A 15,985-nucleotide genomic window follows, 5' to 3' on the forward strand; every position below is an offset into this window, starting at 1 on the left:
TGTGAGTGAGTGGGTGAGACGCGGTGTGCTTGGGTGGGTGAGTGAGACGCGGTGTGCTTGGGTGAGACGCGGTGTGGTTGGGTGGGTGGGTGAGACGCGGTGTGGTTGGGTGGGTGGGTGAGACGCGGTGTGGTTGGGTGGGTGGGTGAGACGCGGTGTGGTTGGGTGGGTGGGTGAGACGCGGTGTGGTTGGGTGGGTGGGTGAGACGCGGTGTGGTTGGGTGGGTGGGTGGGTCGCGGTGTGGTTGAGTGGGTGGGTAAGACGCGGTGTGGTTGAGTGGTTGGCGGTATGAGTGAGTGGGTGAGACGCGGTCTGGTTGGGTGGTTGGGTGGGTCGCGGTGTGAGTGAATGGGTGAGACGCGGTGTGGTTGAGTGGGTGGGTGAGACGCGGTGTGGGTGAGTGGGTGGGTGAGTGGGTGGGTGAGACGCGGTGTGACTGAGTGGGTGGGTGGGTGAGACGCGGTGTGGTTAAGTGGGTGGGTGAGACGCGGTGTGGTTGGGTGGGTGGGTGAGACACGGTGTGGTTGAGTGGGTGGGTGAGACACGGTGTGACTGAGTGGGTGGGTGGGTGAGACGCGGTGTGGGTGGGTGGGTAGGTAGGGGGAAGTGCTTGAGTTTAATGGACTCCCAGGCACCTTACCAACCCCCGGCGCGTCTTTTCACCTGCAGCTGCCACGCCGAGTTTGGTTCTCACCCCGCGGCATGGGGGACCAGGTGTGACCACGAGTCTCCCTCCGAGCTATTGAGAACCGCAAGGTGCCACAGCAGCAATGGACAAAAGTAATCCGATAAATCAGGTAAGGCGTTCAGCCTGTGACATCTTTGTGTGTGTGTGTGCGCGCTTTACACATTTGTGCAACGGGTTCATTGACGTGTGTGGATCGTATAGTGAACCACTGTACGTATGAACGTATGTTGAACTTCTTTCGCACCGTACGTAGCGGGGGAAGGACAACAAACTGCAGTTGTGTTACAAGGAACAGCAAAGCCACGCTAACTCGCGCTCCTCGAGTCGCCTCGTCTCGGCGGGCAACAGCTCTCGACACTGGGCATTTGGCTCCTGAACACAAAGATAGAACAGAATGGACTTGTACACGTCTGCTTACAAGCGAATATTCGTTTGTTCAAGCTTGAGAGCGGATGTGCCAAAGCGGATGATGCACCCTCCAGCGAGTTACACGTGGGTTGTTTGCTCATCTACATTGGTGGCCATTGGTGGTGGAAATTCCACATTCCTATGGAATGAGCCAGTCGCCCCGTTGTGCATTGAGGAGGCCTCTGTGGAGTATGAGCAGCCTGCTGCTGCCTGCTGCTGCCTGCTGCTGCCTGCTGCTGCCTGCTGCTGCCTGCTGCTGCCTGCTGCTGCCTGCTGCTGCCTGCTGCTGCCTGCTGCTGCCTGCTGCTGCCTGCTGCTGCCTGCTGCTGCCTGCTGCTGCCTGCTGCTGCCTGCTGCTGCCTGCTGCTGCCTGCTGCTGCCTGCTGCTGCCTGCTGCTGCCTGCTGCTGCCTGCTGCTGCCTGCTGCTGCCTGCTGAGCAGTTGGAGGCAGTCGCCCTCCAGCAGCAACGGAGGGCGGAGGAGCGACGCCGCTCACAACAACGAGCGGAGCGCCGGGCAGATAAAATACAGCGAGTTGGCACCGTACGGGGTACAGCTGGTGTGCGTATATTGGTCATCTCAGTCCGCCAACCCATGGAACTTGCTGGGTCTGTCCCTAGACCTCATGGCAGCGAGCCTTCGACACTTCACGTGAAAGCCTCAAAGTGCACCTGGCCTGGCACCAGCGCCATGGTGGCATCACCGTCATGGTGGCATCACCGTCACTTAGTGGCGAATGGCGATGGTATTGGTGGTATTTGTGGTGGTGGTATTGGTGGTATTGGTAGTATTGGTATTATTGGTATTGGTGGAGCGGTTAGCGCTATGCTGCGCTACGAATTCTCGCTCACGGCCAACACCAGTGACGATTATCTGAACCGGTCATGGGCCTCCCCTAGGTCCACTCAACCTCAAATGAGTACCTGTTGCGGTGTGTAAACATCGCCACTCAAGAGACAAAGGCGGCCGGGCGTGGTGTTGGCCACCCACCCCCTCGTGTGCCGTGCCGGCCTTCATAGGTGGCTCGCCGACAGCACTTGCCCCAAGTCTGTCAGAGAGGCCATACGGGGCAGAGGCCACCTTTGTCTTTGCTAATCGATGAGTCCATTTGTCGCGGTGACAACTGGGACACCCGCGACAAAGGAGCTTCATGGCTCATCGGATTCCTCCGGCGTTGAATAAATACTCTGACGAACAGTGAGAGATCGGTCGCGCAAAACTCCTCCAGACCGAAGCGAATAGAAACCCAGGGGGGGGGGGAGGGGGCATTTAATTGAGACGTGGGGGAGAGGTGACCTTTGAGCTCAGCTTAATAATTAACTGGTGACGAACGCTCAGGCCCCTTGACAAGGAATAACTTAAGCACTGTACACCCACCCTTGAGCTTTGTAAAGGTCGCTTCGCAGTCACCGTGCCGAAGTCGTTTGAGATGTGGGGGGGGGGGAGGGGGGGTTTCCTAGTTAGGGGGTCGGGGCAACCTGCGGCTCGTTCGGAGCCGCATTGCGGGTGGCTCGGAGCCGCATTGCGGGTGGCTCTCTGGCTGCTCAGTCCCAAGCGGCTCTCTGGCTGCTCAGTCCCAAGCGGCTCTCTGGCTGCTCAGTCCCAAGCGGCTCTCTGGCTGCTCACTCACAAGCGGCTCTCTGTCTGCTCAGTCCCAAGCGGCTCTCTGGCTGCTCAGTCCCAAGCGGCTCTCTGTCTGCTCACTCACAAGCGGCTCTCTGTCTGCTCAGTCCCAAGCGGCTCTCTGGCTGCTCAGTCCCAAGCGGCTCTCTGTCTGCTCACTCACAAGCGGCTCTCTGTCTGCTCAGTCCCAAGCGGCTCTCTGGCTGCTCAGTCCCAAGCGGCTCTCTGTCTGCTCACTCACAAGCGGCTCTCTGTCTGCTCAGTCCCAAGCAGCTCTCTGGCTGCTCAGTCCCAAGCGGCTCTCTGTCTGCTCAGTCCCAAGCAGCTCTCTGGCTGCTCAGTCCCAAGCGGCTCTCTGGCTGCTCAGTCCCAAGCGGCTCTCTGTCTGCTCACTCACAAGCGGCTCTCTGTCTGCTCAGTCCCAAGCAGCTCTCTGGCTGCTCAGTCCCAAGCGGCTCTCTGTCTGCTCAGTCCCAAGCAGCTCTCTGGCTGCTCAGTCCCAAGCGGCTCTCTGGCTGCTCAGTCCCAAGCGGCTCTCTGTCTGCTCAGTCCCAAGCGGCTCTCTGTCTGCTCAGTCCCAAGCGGCTCTCTGGCTGCTCAGTCCCAAGCGGCTCTCTGGCTGCTCGCTCCCAAGCGGCTCTCTGTCTGCTCAGTCCCAAGCGGCTCTCTGTCTGCTCAGTCCCAAGCGGCTCTCTGGCTGCTCACTCCCAAGCGGCTCTCTGTCTGCTCAGTCCCAAGCGGCTCTCTGTCTGCTCAGTCCCAAGCGGCTCTCTGGCTGCTCAGTCCCCAGCGGCTCTCTGGCTGCTCACTCCCAAGCGGCTCTCTGGCTGCTCAGTCCCAAGCGGCTCTCTGGCTGCTCACTCCCAAGCGGCTCTCTGGCTGCTCACTCCCAAGCAGCTCTCTGGCTGCTCAGTCCCAAGCGGCTCTCTGGCTGCTCACTCTCAAGCGGCTCTCTGGCTGCTCGCTCCCAAGCGGCTCTTTGGCCGCGCCCTTTCGGGGACGCCGTTTTAGAAAAAATAAATAAAACCCCTTAAATCTTCAACATAATTTAACTCAAATGATAATGATCAAGTGTTAAATGTGGCAGGCAATGGGCCACTGTGGCATGTCTCGGTTGGTAACAAAAATGTACAGCAACCAAACTGTATTGTTAAAGAATAACTCGGGGGTGAACACAAACGAACTAGATGCAGTTTATTCCATCACCGATCTTGTTTATATAAGTCAGAATGTGTTGTTGTTGTTGTTGTCGTCTGCTGTATACCCGCTGCTGTGTCTCTGTGTACAAGTAGCTCCGCGTGTGATGTGGCTCTCGGTGAACTGTTCTGGTCAAAGACAAAACAACGACGCCTCTTGCAAGGCTCCGCAGGGCCACTGGCAGACCCTGGTGGCCCTCAGTGCGGCCCCTGAAGTGAGGCCTCCACCCACCCCCGACACAATACACAGAGAGTGAAAACATCACCACCTCATCATCATCATCATCATCGTGCTGCTGCTGTCAAACCCCAGCAATGGTTTCAAATGCGTGGTGGCCCTCACACTGATGTGATGTCTTATCGGTACAAGTGGCCACCACCGCTAAAAAATAGTGAAAAACACTGCTCTAGTTATACATTAGTGAAGATCACTGCTCTAGTTATACATTAGTGAAGATCACTGCTCTAGTTATACATTATTGAAGATCACTGCTCTAGTTATAAATTAGTGAAGATCACTGCTCTAGTTATACATTATTGAAGATCACTGCTCTAGTTATACATTAGTGAAGATCACTGCTCTAGTTATACATTATTGAAGATCACTGCTCTAGTTATAAATTAGTGAAGATCACTGCTCTAGTTATAAATTAGTGAAGATCACTGCTCTAGTTATAAATTAGTGAAGATCACTGCTCTAGCTATACATTAGTGAAGAACACTGCTCTAGTTATAAATTAGTGAAGATCACTGCTCAGTTATAAATTAGTGAAGATCACTGCTCTAGTTATAAATTAGTGAAGATCACTGCTCTAGTTATAAATTAGTGAAGATCACTGCTCTAAATTTTGATTTAAAGCTTCGTGACTGCAGTAATTCATATTCTTAGTTTTTTCGGTAAAGTCACGTTGAAGAGAAACAACAAAATAACAAAATATATATAAAACAATAAAAAATTCTCACGACGTTTCGACCATAACTCAAACGGTCATCATCAGGTGTGTCGGTTTGCATAAATGTATTTTGAAAACGGCATATTTATATATTTATTTATTTATTTATATATATATATATATATATAAAAATAACGTTTGCGTCACGCGCAACGATTGGCAGTTTGCCCAGGACTAGTCCATCTATTTTTTGAAAAGAGGAGGGGGGAGACGAAATTTGTTTTTATGTATGCTGTCTGAAAGCCACTGTAAGCGTGAACAATCAATCAAGAACTGAAATGATTTATCAAATCTTTCCAATGATTGCTAAGATAGAATCCATCTTCTCGGTTGAAATTGTCTCTGTGCTTGTATATGTGGATAGCCTCATGAACGAATCTCTCATGGAAGCCAGATGGCTTACAAAGAACCTCCGTCTTGGAAAAGTCAATGGCATGTGAGCCTACTGAATTAGAACAATGATCTGCTACGGCCGAGGTGTTGGTCCTACCGTGTTTAAGGTCTGCTTTATGTTCACGAATGCGGTCCGAGATATGGCGTTTGGTTTCTCCAATGTAACTACTACCACAGAGGCAACTTAGTTTGTAGACACCAGGGTATTGTATGTCCGGAATCACATCTTTTACAGACGGAACCAGATCACGGATTTTATGTAATGTGTTGAAACGGACCTGGATCTTGTGTTTATTCAAGATTTTGGAGATCTTTTTTGTGATCCCAGCAATGTAGGGTAAAGTGATGGTTTTGAAAGGCTCCTCAAGAGGGTTCTTCTTCATGGTTTGAGTGATAGCTTTGCGGATTGTATAGTCGGAGTAACCATTAGCCCTAAGAGCTTGGTGTACGTGCTTGAGTTCACTGCTTATGTGTTCCTGGTCGGATATGCATTGGGCTATATGATACAGAGTCTTGATGAGAGAATTCTTCTGTGATGGATGGTGGTGGGAATCCGGTTTCAGATAAGCATCCGTATGGGTAGCTTTCCTGTAGACAGAGTGGCTCATTGAACCATCAGGTCTCTTTTTAATTAGGACATCCAAAAAAGGTATCTTGCCATCTATTTCGACTTCCATGGTAAATCTGATGGCTGGGTGTATGGAATTGATGTGGTCGAAGAATTGGTCTAGAGCAGGCCGGCCATGTGGCCAGATGACAAAAGTGTCATCCACGTACCTCTTCCATAAGGTTGGGCGCAGAGTGGCAGTCTGGATGGCGTCAGTCTCAAATTTCTCCATGAAAATGTTAGCTATAACTGGAGAAAGGGGGGAGCCCATTGGGGTGCCCTCAGTTTGTTTGTAGAAAGTTCCATTCCAAGTGAAGTATGTATTGGTTAAACAGTGTCTCACCAGGGGGGGTACCTCAGTGTTTAGTCCTTGATGAACCAAGTCTTCAATGATTGCAATGGTGTCAGGTACAGGAACCTTGGTGAATAAGGAAACTACATCAAAACTGACAAGCAGGTCGTCTGGGGACAGGGAAATACCCTTGATTGTTGATACCAGGTGAGTAGAATTTTGTACCGCAGAGGTGGTTTTTCCAGTGAAAGGACGCAGGATTTCAGACAAAAAACGAGCTAGTTTGTAGGTGGGGGAGCTGATAGTAGAGACTATGGGACGAAGAGGTGTATCAACTTTATGTATTTTTGGTAAGCCGTATAATCTTGGTGGCCTGGCAGCAGAAGGTTTCAACGAAAACTGTTTAGATTGATCAATTAATGCGGTTGAATCAGAAATTATTTTGTTGGTTTGTGTGACGAGGCTGTTGGTGGGATCTCTTTTTATTTTTGTATAACTACCATCGTCGAGTAATTCTTTAATTTTGTTGTTGTATTCTATTTTATCCATGATAACAGTAGCATTGCCTTTGTCAGCTGAGAGAACTACAATATCATTCCTCTTTTTTAATTTATATAATTCAAAACGCTCATCTTTGCTGAGGTTGCTAGCTGGCATCTTAGCGTTTTTGAGGGTTGCAGCGATTTCAGATCTTGCTACGTCTGCAGCGATGTGACCCAGGCCCCTGAGAGCAACGTCTACTTGGGCAATTATATCATTAACTGGTATGTGTTTAGGTGTGACTGCAGAGTTTAGACCTTTAGCTAAAACGGATTTCAGACCATCGGAAATAGAACTGTTACTGCGATTAATTACGACTTTATTAACGTCTAACTTTTTGGTGTATGGGTCCGGTCTTTTGTTGAAGAGGAGGTTAAATTTGGAAATCAGGTTTTCCTTACATTTGGTCGACATAGTAGCAGCTGAAGAGGCAGTCATATTGTCTACATGTTCCCAATCCGATGTGGACATTATTGCCGTCAATGATAAGTGTGATTTGTAGAGTGTCTTGTCTAACTGATCTAGTTCTGTGCGTATAAGTCTGATTTTTTCTGAGATAAGAGCTAAGCTAGTTTTGAAAAGAATTCGTTTCGCATTAGAAGAAGTTACAGTAGCAGAGGTGAGTGTAAATGCGATTGGTATTACCCCAGAGTCGCGGCATCTCTTCAGGAAGGTGAGAGACTCGATCAGCTGAGCTTTCTTATCCCGGAGTTTGTTGAACGATCTTAAAGTTATGTGAAAACCCTCCCCGTAGAGGCGATTAAATTTTTATTTAAAGCTTTCGTGACTGCAGTAATTCATATTCTTAGTTTTTTCGGTAAAGTCACCATCACTTTACCCTACATTTCTGGGATCACAAAAAAGATCTCCAAAATCTTGAATAAACACAAGATCCAGGTCCGTTTCAACACATTACATAAAATCCGTGATCTGGTTCCGTCTGTAAAAGATGTGATTCTGGACATACAATACCCTGGTGTCTACAAACTAAGTTGCCTCTGTGGTAGTAGTTACATTGGAGAAACCAAACGCCATATCTCGGACCGCATTCGTGAACATAAAGCAGACCTTAAACACGGTAGGACCAACACCTCGGCCGTAGCAGATCATTGTTCTAATTCAGTAGGCTCACATGCCATTGACTTTTCCAAGACGGAGGTTCTTTGTAAGCCATCTGGCTTCCATGAGAGATTCGTTCATGAGGCTATCCACATATACAAGCACAGAGACAATTTCAACCGAGAAGATGGATTCTATCTTAGCAATCATTGGAAAGATTTGATAAATCATTTCAGTTCTTGATTGATTGTTCACGCTTACAGTGGCTTTCAGACAGCATACATAAAAACAAATTTCGTCTCCCCCCTCCTCTTTTCAAAAAATAGATGGACTAGTCCTGGGCAAACTGCCAATCGTTGCGCGTGACGCAAACGTTTTTTTTATATATAAATAAATAAATAAATATGCCGTTTTCAAAATACATTTATGCAAACCGACACACCTGATGATGACCGTTTGAGTTATGGTCGAAACGTCGTGAGAATTTTTTATTGTTTTATATATATTTTGTTATTTTGTTGTTTCTCTTCAACGTGACTTTACCGAAAAAACAAAGAATATGAATTACTGCAGTCACGAAAGCTTTAAATAAAAATTTAATCGCCTCTACGGGGAGGGTTTTCACATAACTTTAAGATCGTTCAACAAACTCCGGGATAAGAAAGCTCAGCTGATCGAGTCTCTCACCTTCCTGAAGAGATGCCGCGACTCTGGGGTAATACCAATCGCATTTACACTCACCTCTGCTACTGTAACTTCTTCTAATGCGAAACGAATTCTTTTCAAAACTAGCTTAGCTCTTATCTCAGAAAAAATCAGACTTATACGCACAGAACTAGATCAGTTAGACAAGACACTCTACAAATCATACTTATCATTGACGGCAATAATGTCCACATCGGATTGGGAACATGTAGACAATATGACTGCCTCTTCAGCTGCTACTATGTCGACCAAATGTAAGGAAAACCTGATTTCCAAATTTAACCTCCTCTTCAACAAAAGACCGGACCCATACACCAAAAAGTTAGACGTTAATAAAGTCGTAATTAATCGCAGTAACAGTTCTATTTCCGATGGTCTGAAATCCGTTTTAGCTAAAGGTCTAAACTTTGCAGTCACACCTAAACACATACCAGTTAATGATATAATTGCCCAAGTAGACGTTGCTCTCAGGGGCCTGGGTCACATCGCTGCAGACGTAGCAAGATCTGAAATCGCTGCAACCCTCAAAAACGCTAAGATGCCAGCTAGCAACCTCAGCAAAGATGAGCGTTTTGAATTATATAAATTAAAAAAGAGGAATGATATTGTAGTTCTCTCAGCTGACAAAGGCAATGCTACTGTTATCATGGATAAAATAGAATACAACAACAAAATTAAAGAATTACTCGACGATGGTAGTTATACAAAAATAAAAAGAGATCCCACCAACAGCCTCGTCACACAAACCAACAAAATAATTTCTGATTCAACCGCATTAATTGATCAATCTAAACAGTTTTCGTTGAAACCTTCTGCTGCCAGGCCACCAAGATTATACGGCTTACCAAAAATACATAAAGTTGATACACCTCTTCGTCCCATAGTCTCTACTATCAGCTCCCCCACCTACAAACTAGCTCGTTTTTTGTCTGAAATCCTGCGTCCTTTCACTGGAAAAACCACCTCTGCGGTACAAAATTCTACTCACCTGGTATCAACAATCAAGGGTATTTCCCTGTCCCCAGATGACCTGCTTGTCAGTTTTGATGTAGTTTCCTTATTCACCAAGGTTCCTGTACCTGACACCATTGCAATCATTGAAGACTTGGTTCATCAAGGACTAAACACTGAGGTACCCCCCCTGGTGAGACACTGTTTAACCAATACATACTTCACTTGGAATGGAACTTTCTACAAACAAACTGAGGGCACCCCAATGGGCTCCCCCCTTTCTCCAGTTATAGCTAACATTTTCATGGAGAAATTTGAGACTGACGCCATCCAGACTGCCACTCTGCGCCCAACCTTATGGAAGAGGTACGTGGATGACACTTTTGTCATCTGGCCACATGGCCGGCCTGCTCTAGACCAATTCTTCGACCACATCAATTCCATACACCCAGCCATCAGATTTACCATGGAAGTCGAAATAGATGGCAAGATACCTTTTTTGGATGTCCTAATTAAAAAGAGACCTGATGGTTCAATGAGCCACTCTGTCTACAGGAAAGCTACCCATACGGATGCTTATCTGAAACCGGATTCCCACCACCATCCATCACAGAAGAATTCTCTCATCAAGACTCTGTATCATATAGCCCAATGCATATCCGACCAGGAACACATAAGCAGTGAACTCAAGCACGTACACCAAGCTCTTAGGGCTAATGGTTACTCCGACTATACAATCCGCAAAGCTATCACTCAAACCATGAAGAAGAACCCTCTTGAGGAGCCTTTCAAAACCATCACTTTACCCTACATTGCTGGGATCACAAAAAAGATCTCCAAAATCTTGAATAAACACAAGATCCAGGTCCGTTTCAACACATTACATAAAATCCGTGATCTGGTTCCGTCTGTAAAAGATGTGATTCCGGACATACAATACCCTGGTGTCTACAAACTAAGTTGCCTCTGTGGTAGTAGTTACATTGGAGAAACCAAACGCCATATCTCGGACCGCATTCGTGAACATAAAGCAGACCTTAAACACGGTAGGACCAACACCTCGGCCGTAGCAGATCATTGTTCTAATTCAGTAGGCTCACATGCCATTGACTTTTCCAAGACGGAGGTTCTTTGTAAGCCATCTGGCTTCCATGAGAGATTCGTTCATGAGGCTATCCACATATACAAGCACAGAGACAATTTCAACCGAGAAGATGGATTCTATCTTAGCAATCATTGGAAAGATTTGATAAATCATTTCAGTTCTTGATTGATTGTTCACGCTTACAGTGGCTTTCAGACAGCATACATAAAAACAAATTTCGTCTCCCCCCTCCTCTTTTCAAAAAATAGATGGACTAGTCCTGGGCAAACTGTCAATCGTTGCGCGTGACGCAAACGTTATTTTTTATATATATATATAAATAAATATGCCGTTTTCAAAATAAATTTATGCAAACCGACACACCTGATGATGACCGTTTGAGTTATGGTCGAAACGTCGTGAGAATTTTTTATTGTTTTATATATATTTTGTTATTTTGTTGTTTCTCTTCAACGTGACTTTACCGAAAAAACTAAGAATATGAATCACTGCTCTAGTTATAAATCAGTGAAGAACACTGCTCTAGTTATAAATTAGTGAAGATCACTGCTCTAGTTATACATTAGTGAATATCACTGCTCTAGTTATACATTAGTGAAGATCACTGCTCTAGTTATACATTAGTGAAGATCACTGCTCTAGTTATAAATTAGTGAAGATCACTGCTCTAGTTATAAATTAGTGAAGATCACTGCTCTAGTTATACATTAGTGAAGATCACTGCTCTAGTTATACATTAGTGAAGATCACTGCTCTAGTTATACATTAGTGAAGAACACTGTTCTAGTTATAAATTAGTGAAGATCACTGCTCTAGTTATACATTAGTGAAGATCACTACTCTAGATATACATTAGTGAAGATCACTGCTTTAGTTATAAATTAGTGAAGATCACTGCTCTAGTTATGCATTAGTGAAGATCACTGCTCTAGTTATAAATTAGTGAAGATCACTGCTCTAGTTATAAATTAGTGAAGATCACTACTCTAGTTATACATTAGTGAAGATCACTGCTCTAGTTATACATTAGTGAAGAAGATTGCTCTAGTTATAAATTAGTGAAGATCACTGCTCTAGTTATAAATTAGTGAAGATCACTGCTCTAGTTATAAATTAGTGAAGATCACTGCTCTAGTTATACATTAGTGAAGATCACTGCTCTAGTTATACATTAGTGAAGATCACTGCTCTAGTTATACATTAGTGAAGATCACTGCTCTAGTTATTAATTAGTGAAGATCACTGCTCTAGTTATAAGTTAGTGAAGATCACTGCTCTAGTTATACATTAGTGAAGATCACTGCTCTAGTTATACATTAGTGAAGATCACTGCTCTAGTTATAAGTTAGTGAAGATCACTGCTCTAGTTATAAATTAGTGAAGATCACTACTCTAGTTATACATTAGTGAAGATCACTGCTCTAGTTATACATTAGTGAAGATCACTACTCTAGTTATAAATTAGTGAAGATCACTGCTCTAGTTATACATTAGTGAAGAAGATTGCTCTAGTTATAAATTAGTGAAGATCACTGCTCTAGCTATAAATTAGTGAAGATCACTGCTCTAGTTATAAATTAGTGAAGATCACTGCTCTAGTTATAAGTTAGTGAAGATCACTGCTCTAGTTATAAATTAGTGAAGATCACTGCTCTAGTTATACATTAGTGAAGATCACTGCTCTTCTACCCTCAGACCTTCCCTGTGAAAGAGATATGTGGATGACACTTTCGTCATTTGGCCACATGGCCTCCCAGCTCTGAACCTTTTCCTACACCACATCAATTCCAGACATCCTACCATCAAATTCACCATGGAAGTGGAGAAAGATGGCAAGCTACCATTCTTAGATGTTCTGTTTGAGAGGAGACCTGATGGCTCATTGGGGCATTCTGTCTACAGGCAACCCACCCACACAGATTCCTGCTTGAAACCTGATTCCCACCACCACCCAGCCTAAAATAATTCTCTCATCAAAACTTTATACCATAGGGCTCATTGCATTTCGGACCAACACCACCTGACCAGTGAATTAAAACATGTACACCTGGCCCTCAAAAGGAATGGATACTCTGACCGTACCATCCGCCAAGCTGTTTCTCCCTCCATACAGAAACAACCACTTGATACTCCGGTCAAAACCATCACACTACCATATATAGCAGGCGTTACTAAAAAGATTTCCAAAATTCTAAACAAACACAAGATCCAGGTCCGGTTTAATACAGTACACAAAATTCGTGATCTGATCCCATCCGTGAAGGATGTCATTCCTGACTTACAGTACCCCGGGGTTTACAAATTGAGTTGTACCTGCGGTGATTGCTATATCGGGGAGACAAAGCGACATATCTCTGACCGAATTCGCGAGCACAAATCAGATTTGAAACACGGCAAAACGAATTCTTCTGCCGTAGCTGATCACTGTTACAACGCTGTGGGTGATCATGATATAATTTTCTCTGATACCAAGGTTCTTTGCAAACCCACGGGTTTTTATCAGAGATTTTTTCACGAAGCAATTCAGATCTACAAACACAGACACAATTTCAACCGAGAAGATGGTTTCAAATTAAGCAACCATTGGAAAGATGTTCTAAATCGAACCAAACATTAAACTAATTTTCAATGGTACAGTATATTTTTCAAGTAGTGGTACCCCAAACTTTCGCAACTCTTAAAAATTCCCTTTTCACACCATCAATAGGTAAACTCCCCCCCGCGCCAAACGGCAAGTGCACCCGCACATACACCACCTCTATGCTAAGTCGGCCAATCAAATGCTAATTTCTATGCTAATTCCTTTGTCAAGGCACCTTGTTTCCTCGCACACAGCTTAAAGGTCGCGGTCTGAGCGTGGCTGTGTTTCACTCCAGCGCTGTCCTCGAGACAGCCTGATCCCTTCACCTGATGAAGGCCGCTTGTGTTGTGGCCGAAACGTCGTGATTTTTGTTGTTTTTATTTTACCTACGTGACTTTACCGAATAGAACCAAAGAGTATGGATCCTTGCAGTCACGAAAGCTTTAAATCTAGAAGAGATACGGTGTCTTTATTTTGCATTATAGTCACGTGTGTAGAGAGCATTGTAAATGTTTAAAAACCCCAAAAGTTTGGTAACAGGCCAAACAGCATGCATGTAATATTACTACGCGCTATGTGAATCCACTGCTGGTTTAAGGCCTTCCCAATGCCGTTTCAGTCATGGCAGTTGTTTGAACTTACTTCACCACGCTGGGCAACGTGGGTTGGTGAAGTGGGGCTCACCGCCGTGGTCAGGAATTGAACTCCGATTGCTGGGCTCACAGGGCAGTGCCCTTAACCACTGAGCCCATCTTTTTTGCTGTGGTAGAAAATAGCGAGTTGTCTGTTGAAGAAAGTCAAGATGCATTTCTGTGGCCGTCTGGAACACTCTTCCTTTTCATATTAGAAAGCCACTGGAGCTATGCACTTTTAAGTCTAGATTTGAAAACTAACTTCTTGAGAATTTCTTTTGCGTTCAATTTGTTGTCCTTGTTCCCGCACCTATTAGCACAGTTGTTTATGTACGGCGAGAAAGAAGTTCAACATACACACAGCACATTCACACAAGCGAAGAGGCATATTTCCACAATCCATAGATCTTTATGAACCAATCAGTGCCCTTTCCCAGCACGAGAGAGACGGCAAAACTTCACGGAGTGGCACCAAATGCTCTGGGAGGTGTGAGATTCTGGGGCTCCACTGGGCAGACGGTTCGAGCAGTGGCACGGTCCTGTGGCCACTTTAAAAAGAGAGCCGACCTTCTCACTTTCCTTTCATGTAGACAGTACTTCCTTCGTAAGATTGAAAAAAAAAACATGTAAAAGGCAGAGTTGCAGCCCCTGTAACGTCTCGCTCATGCCACCACTTGCAGAGGATCTTAGAGAACTCCTCTGGCGAGTATTTCTGACCCACTCTTTCACACTTGCCAGACATTTGCAGTGGTGGGAGTAGCCCGCGTCTGACCCTAGCATTAAAACGAGCTGCGAATTCAACTAACCAGTGGACTGCCGGGTAGATGGGCGGATTGAGCAAATTGAACAACGTTTCGTTTGTTGCCTTCTCCCCGCCACACCTCCGATTAGCACGGTTGGCTGCGTACAGTGCGAAAGAAGTTCAACATGCATACGTAGATTCAGAAGCCGTGGGATTGGGCCTGGGCGGATTTCCAAGGAAGTTTTTATTGTGATATTACCGTGGGTGCTTAAGTGTCAGTGGGCCTGGTATGGCGAGATATAGTGCTGCGGGTTTCGTGCTGCGCTACGAACCCGGCAACCCGAGTTCGATTCCCGCTCACGGCCAACACCAGTGACGATTATCTGAATCGGTCCTGGGCCTCCGCTAGGTCGACTCAGCCTCAAATGAGTACCTGGTGAAATGTGTAAAATATCGCCACTGGGGAGACAAAGGCGGCCGGGCGTGGTGCTGGCCACCCGCCCCATCTTGTGCTGTCCCAGCCTTCATAGGTGCTCGCTAACAGCACTTGCCCAAACAGTCTGTTAAGGCTACACGGGAGGTCCTTTGTCTTTTGTAGGCCTGGGTAACCTGGCTGTCACAGGGTCAACACAGAAGTGCAACTCCTCCTGTATGTCGGCCAACTGTAGGAGCACGTAAATATATAAAAAAAAATCGATTGTACGGCGTTAAACATTGGTGACTTCTTTTTTTAAATGATCGCCGCGGGGGGGGGGGGGGAGGGGGTGGAGGTCAGGACCATTGCCATGGAGCCGCGTGGCCGTGCAGCCTTGGGGCAAGAACCAAATAGATGCCGGGCCGGAGTGAGGACGGCCCGGCACGACTTCGGGACTCATTTACGATAGCCGTGGGAACGAAGTTTTCGAGTTCACCTCCTGAGAAGTGTTTACATTTCGAAAAAGCAGTAATGCAGCCCTGAGATGTGCCCATGCGAAATTAATCTTGGCCCACATCTGAGATTAAAATCTGCAAAGAGTCAAAACATGTGTGCCTGCGACTGTACCTGTAGTTTTCCTTCCTTCTGGCAGGACCCCTGAACATTTTAAGGTTACACCAGACCCCAAAACGATCAGCGCCGGTTCTTAAGCTTGAAAAACACACGCGTAGAATTGCGTGCGCACGGTTCACGTTCAGTTCATTCGAACGTGTTGTTATCGGTTCTCGTGATCCCTGGAGCCACGAGCGGCCGCTATATTCACCGCATTGTTGAAAATAAAATAACCCATTCTTGAATCGCAAGCATAAATTTGTGCCGATGTATGTATGCATGTTTCCTTCGCACCATATGTAGCCGACCGTGCTAATTAATAGAGCTACCAGGAGGTGATTACCTCCAGTATTTACCGAACCCACGCAAGATGGCTGGGTGGCTTTGTGTGTGTGTGTACGATTTTTGCCCAGTAAAGGTTTACCATGGAGACCTTTTTGACATTGGAATACAGTGAGTGCACCACTGTGCAGTCAACAGCC

The 15,985-nt window shown here is 46.0% G+C and overlaps 1 protein-coding gene across 1 annotated transcript in view; it reads left to right on the plus strand.

Annotated features, from left to right (window-relative positions):
* Positions 1 to 603: 603 nt before the first annotated feature.
* LOC116949753 (BAI1-associated protein 3-like) overlaps positions 604 to 15,985 on the plus strand; it is a 66,409-nt gene continuing 51,027 nt past the window's right edge. The window contains exon 1 of the mRNA XM_032967387.2: positions 604 to 798. Coding sequence (XP_032823278.1) covers positions 772 to 798 — 27 coding nt within the window. The 5' untranslated portion in view covers positions 604 to 771. The remainder of the gene's footprint in view (positions 799 to 15,985) is intronic.

Source organism: Petromyzon marinus, chromosome 37 (assembly GCF_048934315.1).
Source record: "Petromyzon marinus isolate PM22_M1 ecotype Great Lakes invasive population chromosome 37, UKy_Petmar_22M1.pri1.0, whole genome shotgun sequence".
NCBI classification, from domain to species: domain Eukaryota; kingdom Metazoa; phylum Chordata; class Hyperoartia; order Petromyzontiformes; family Petromyzontidae; genus Petromyzon; species Petromyzon marinus.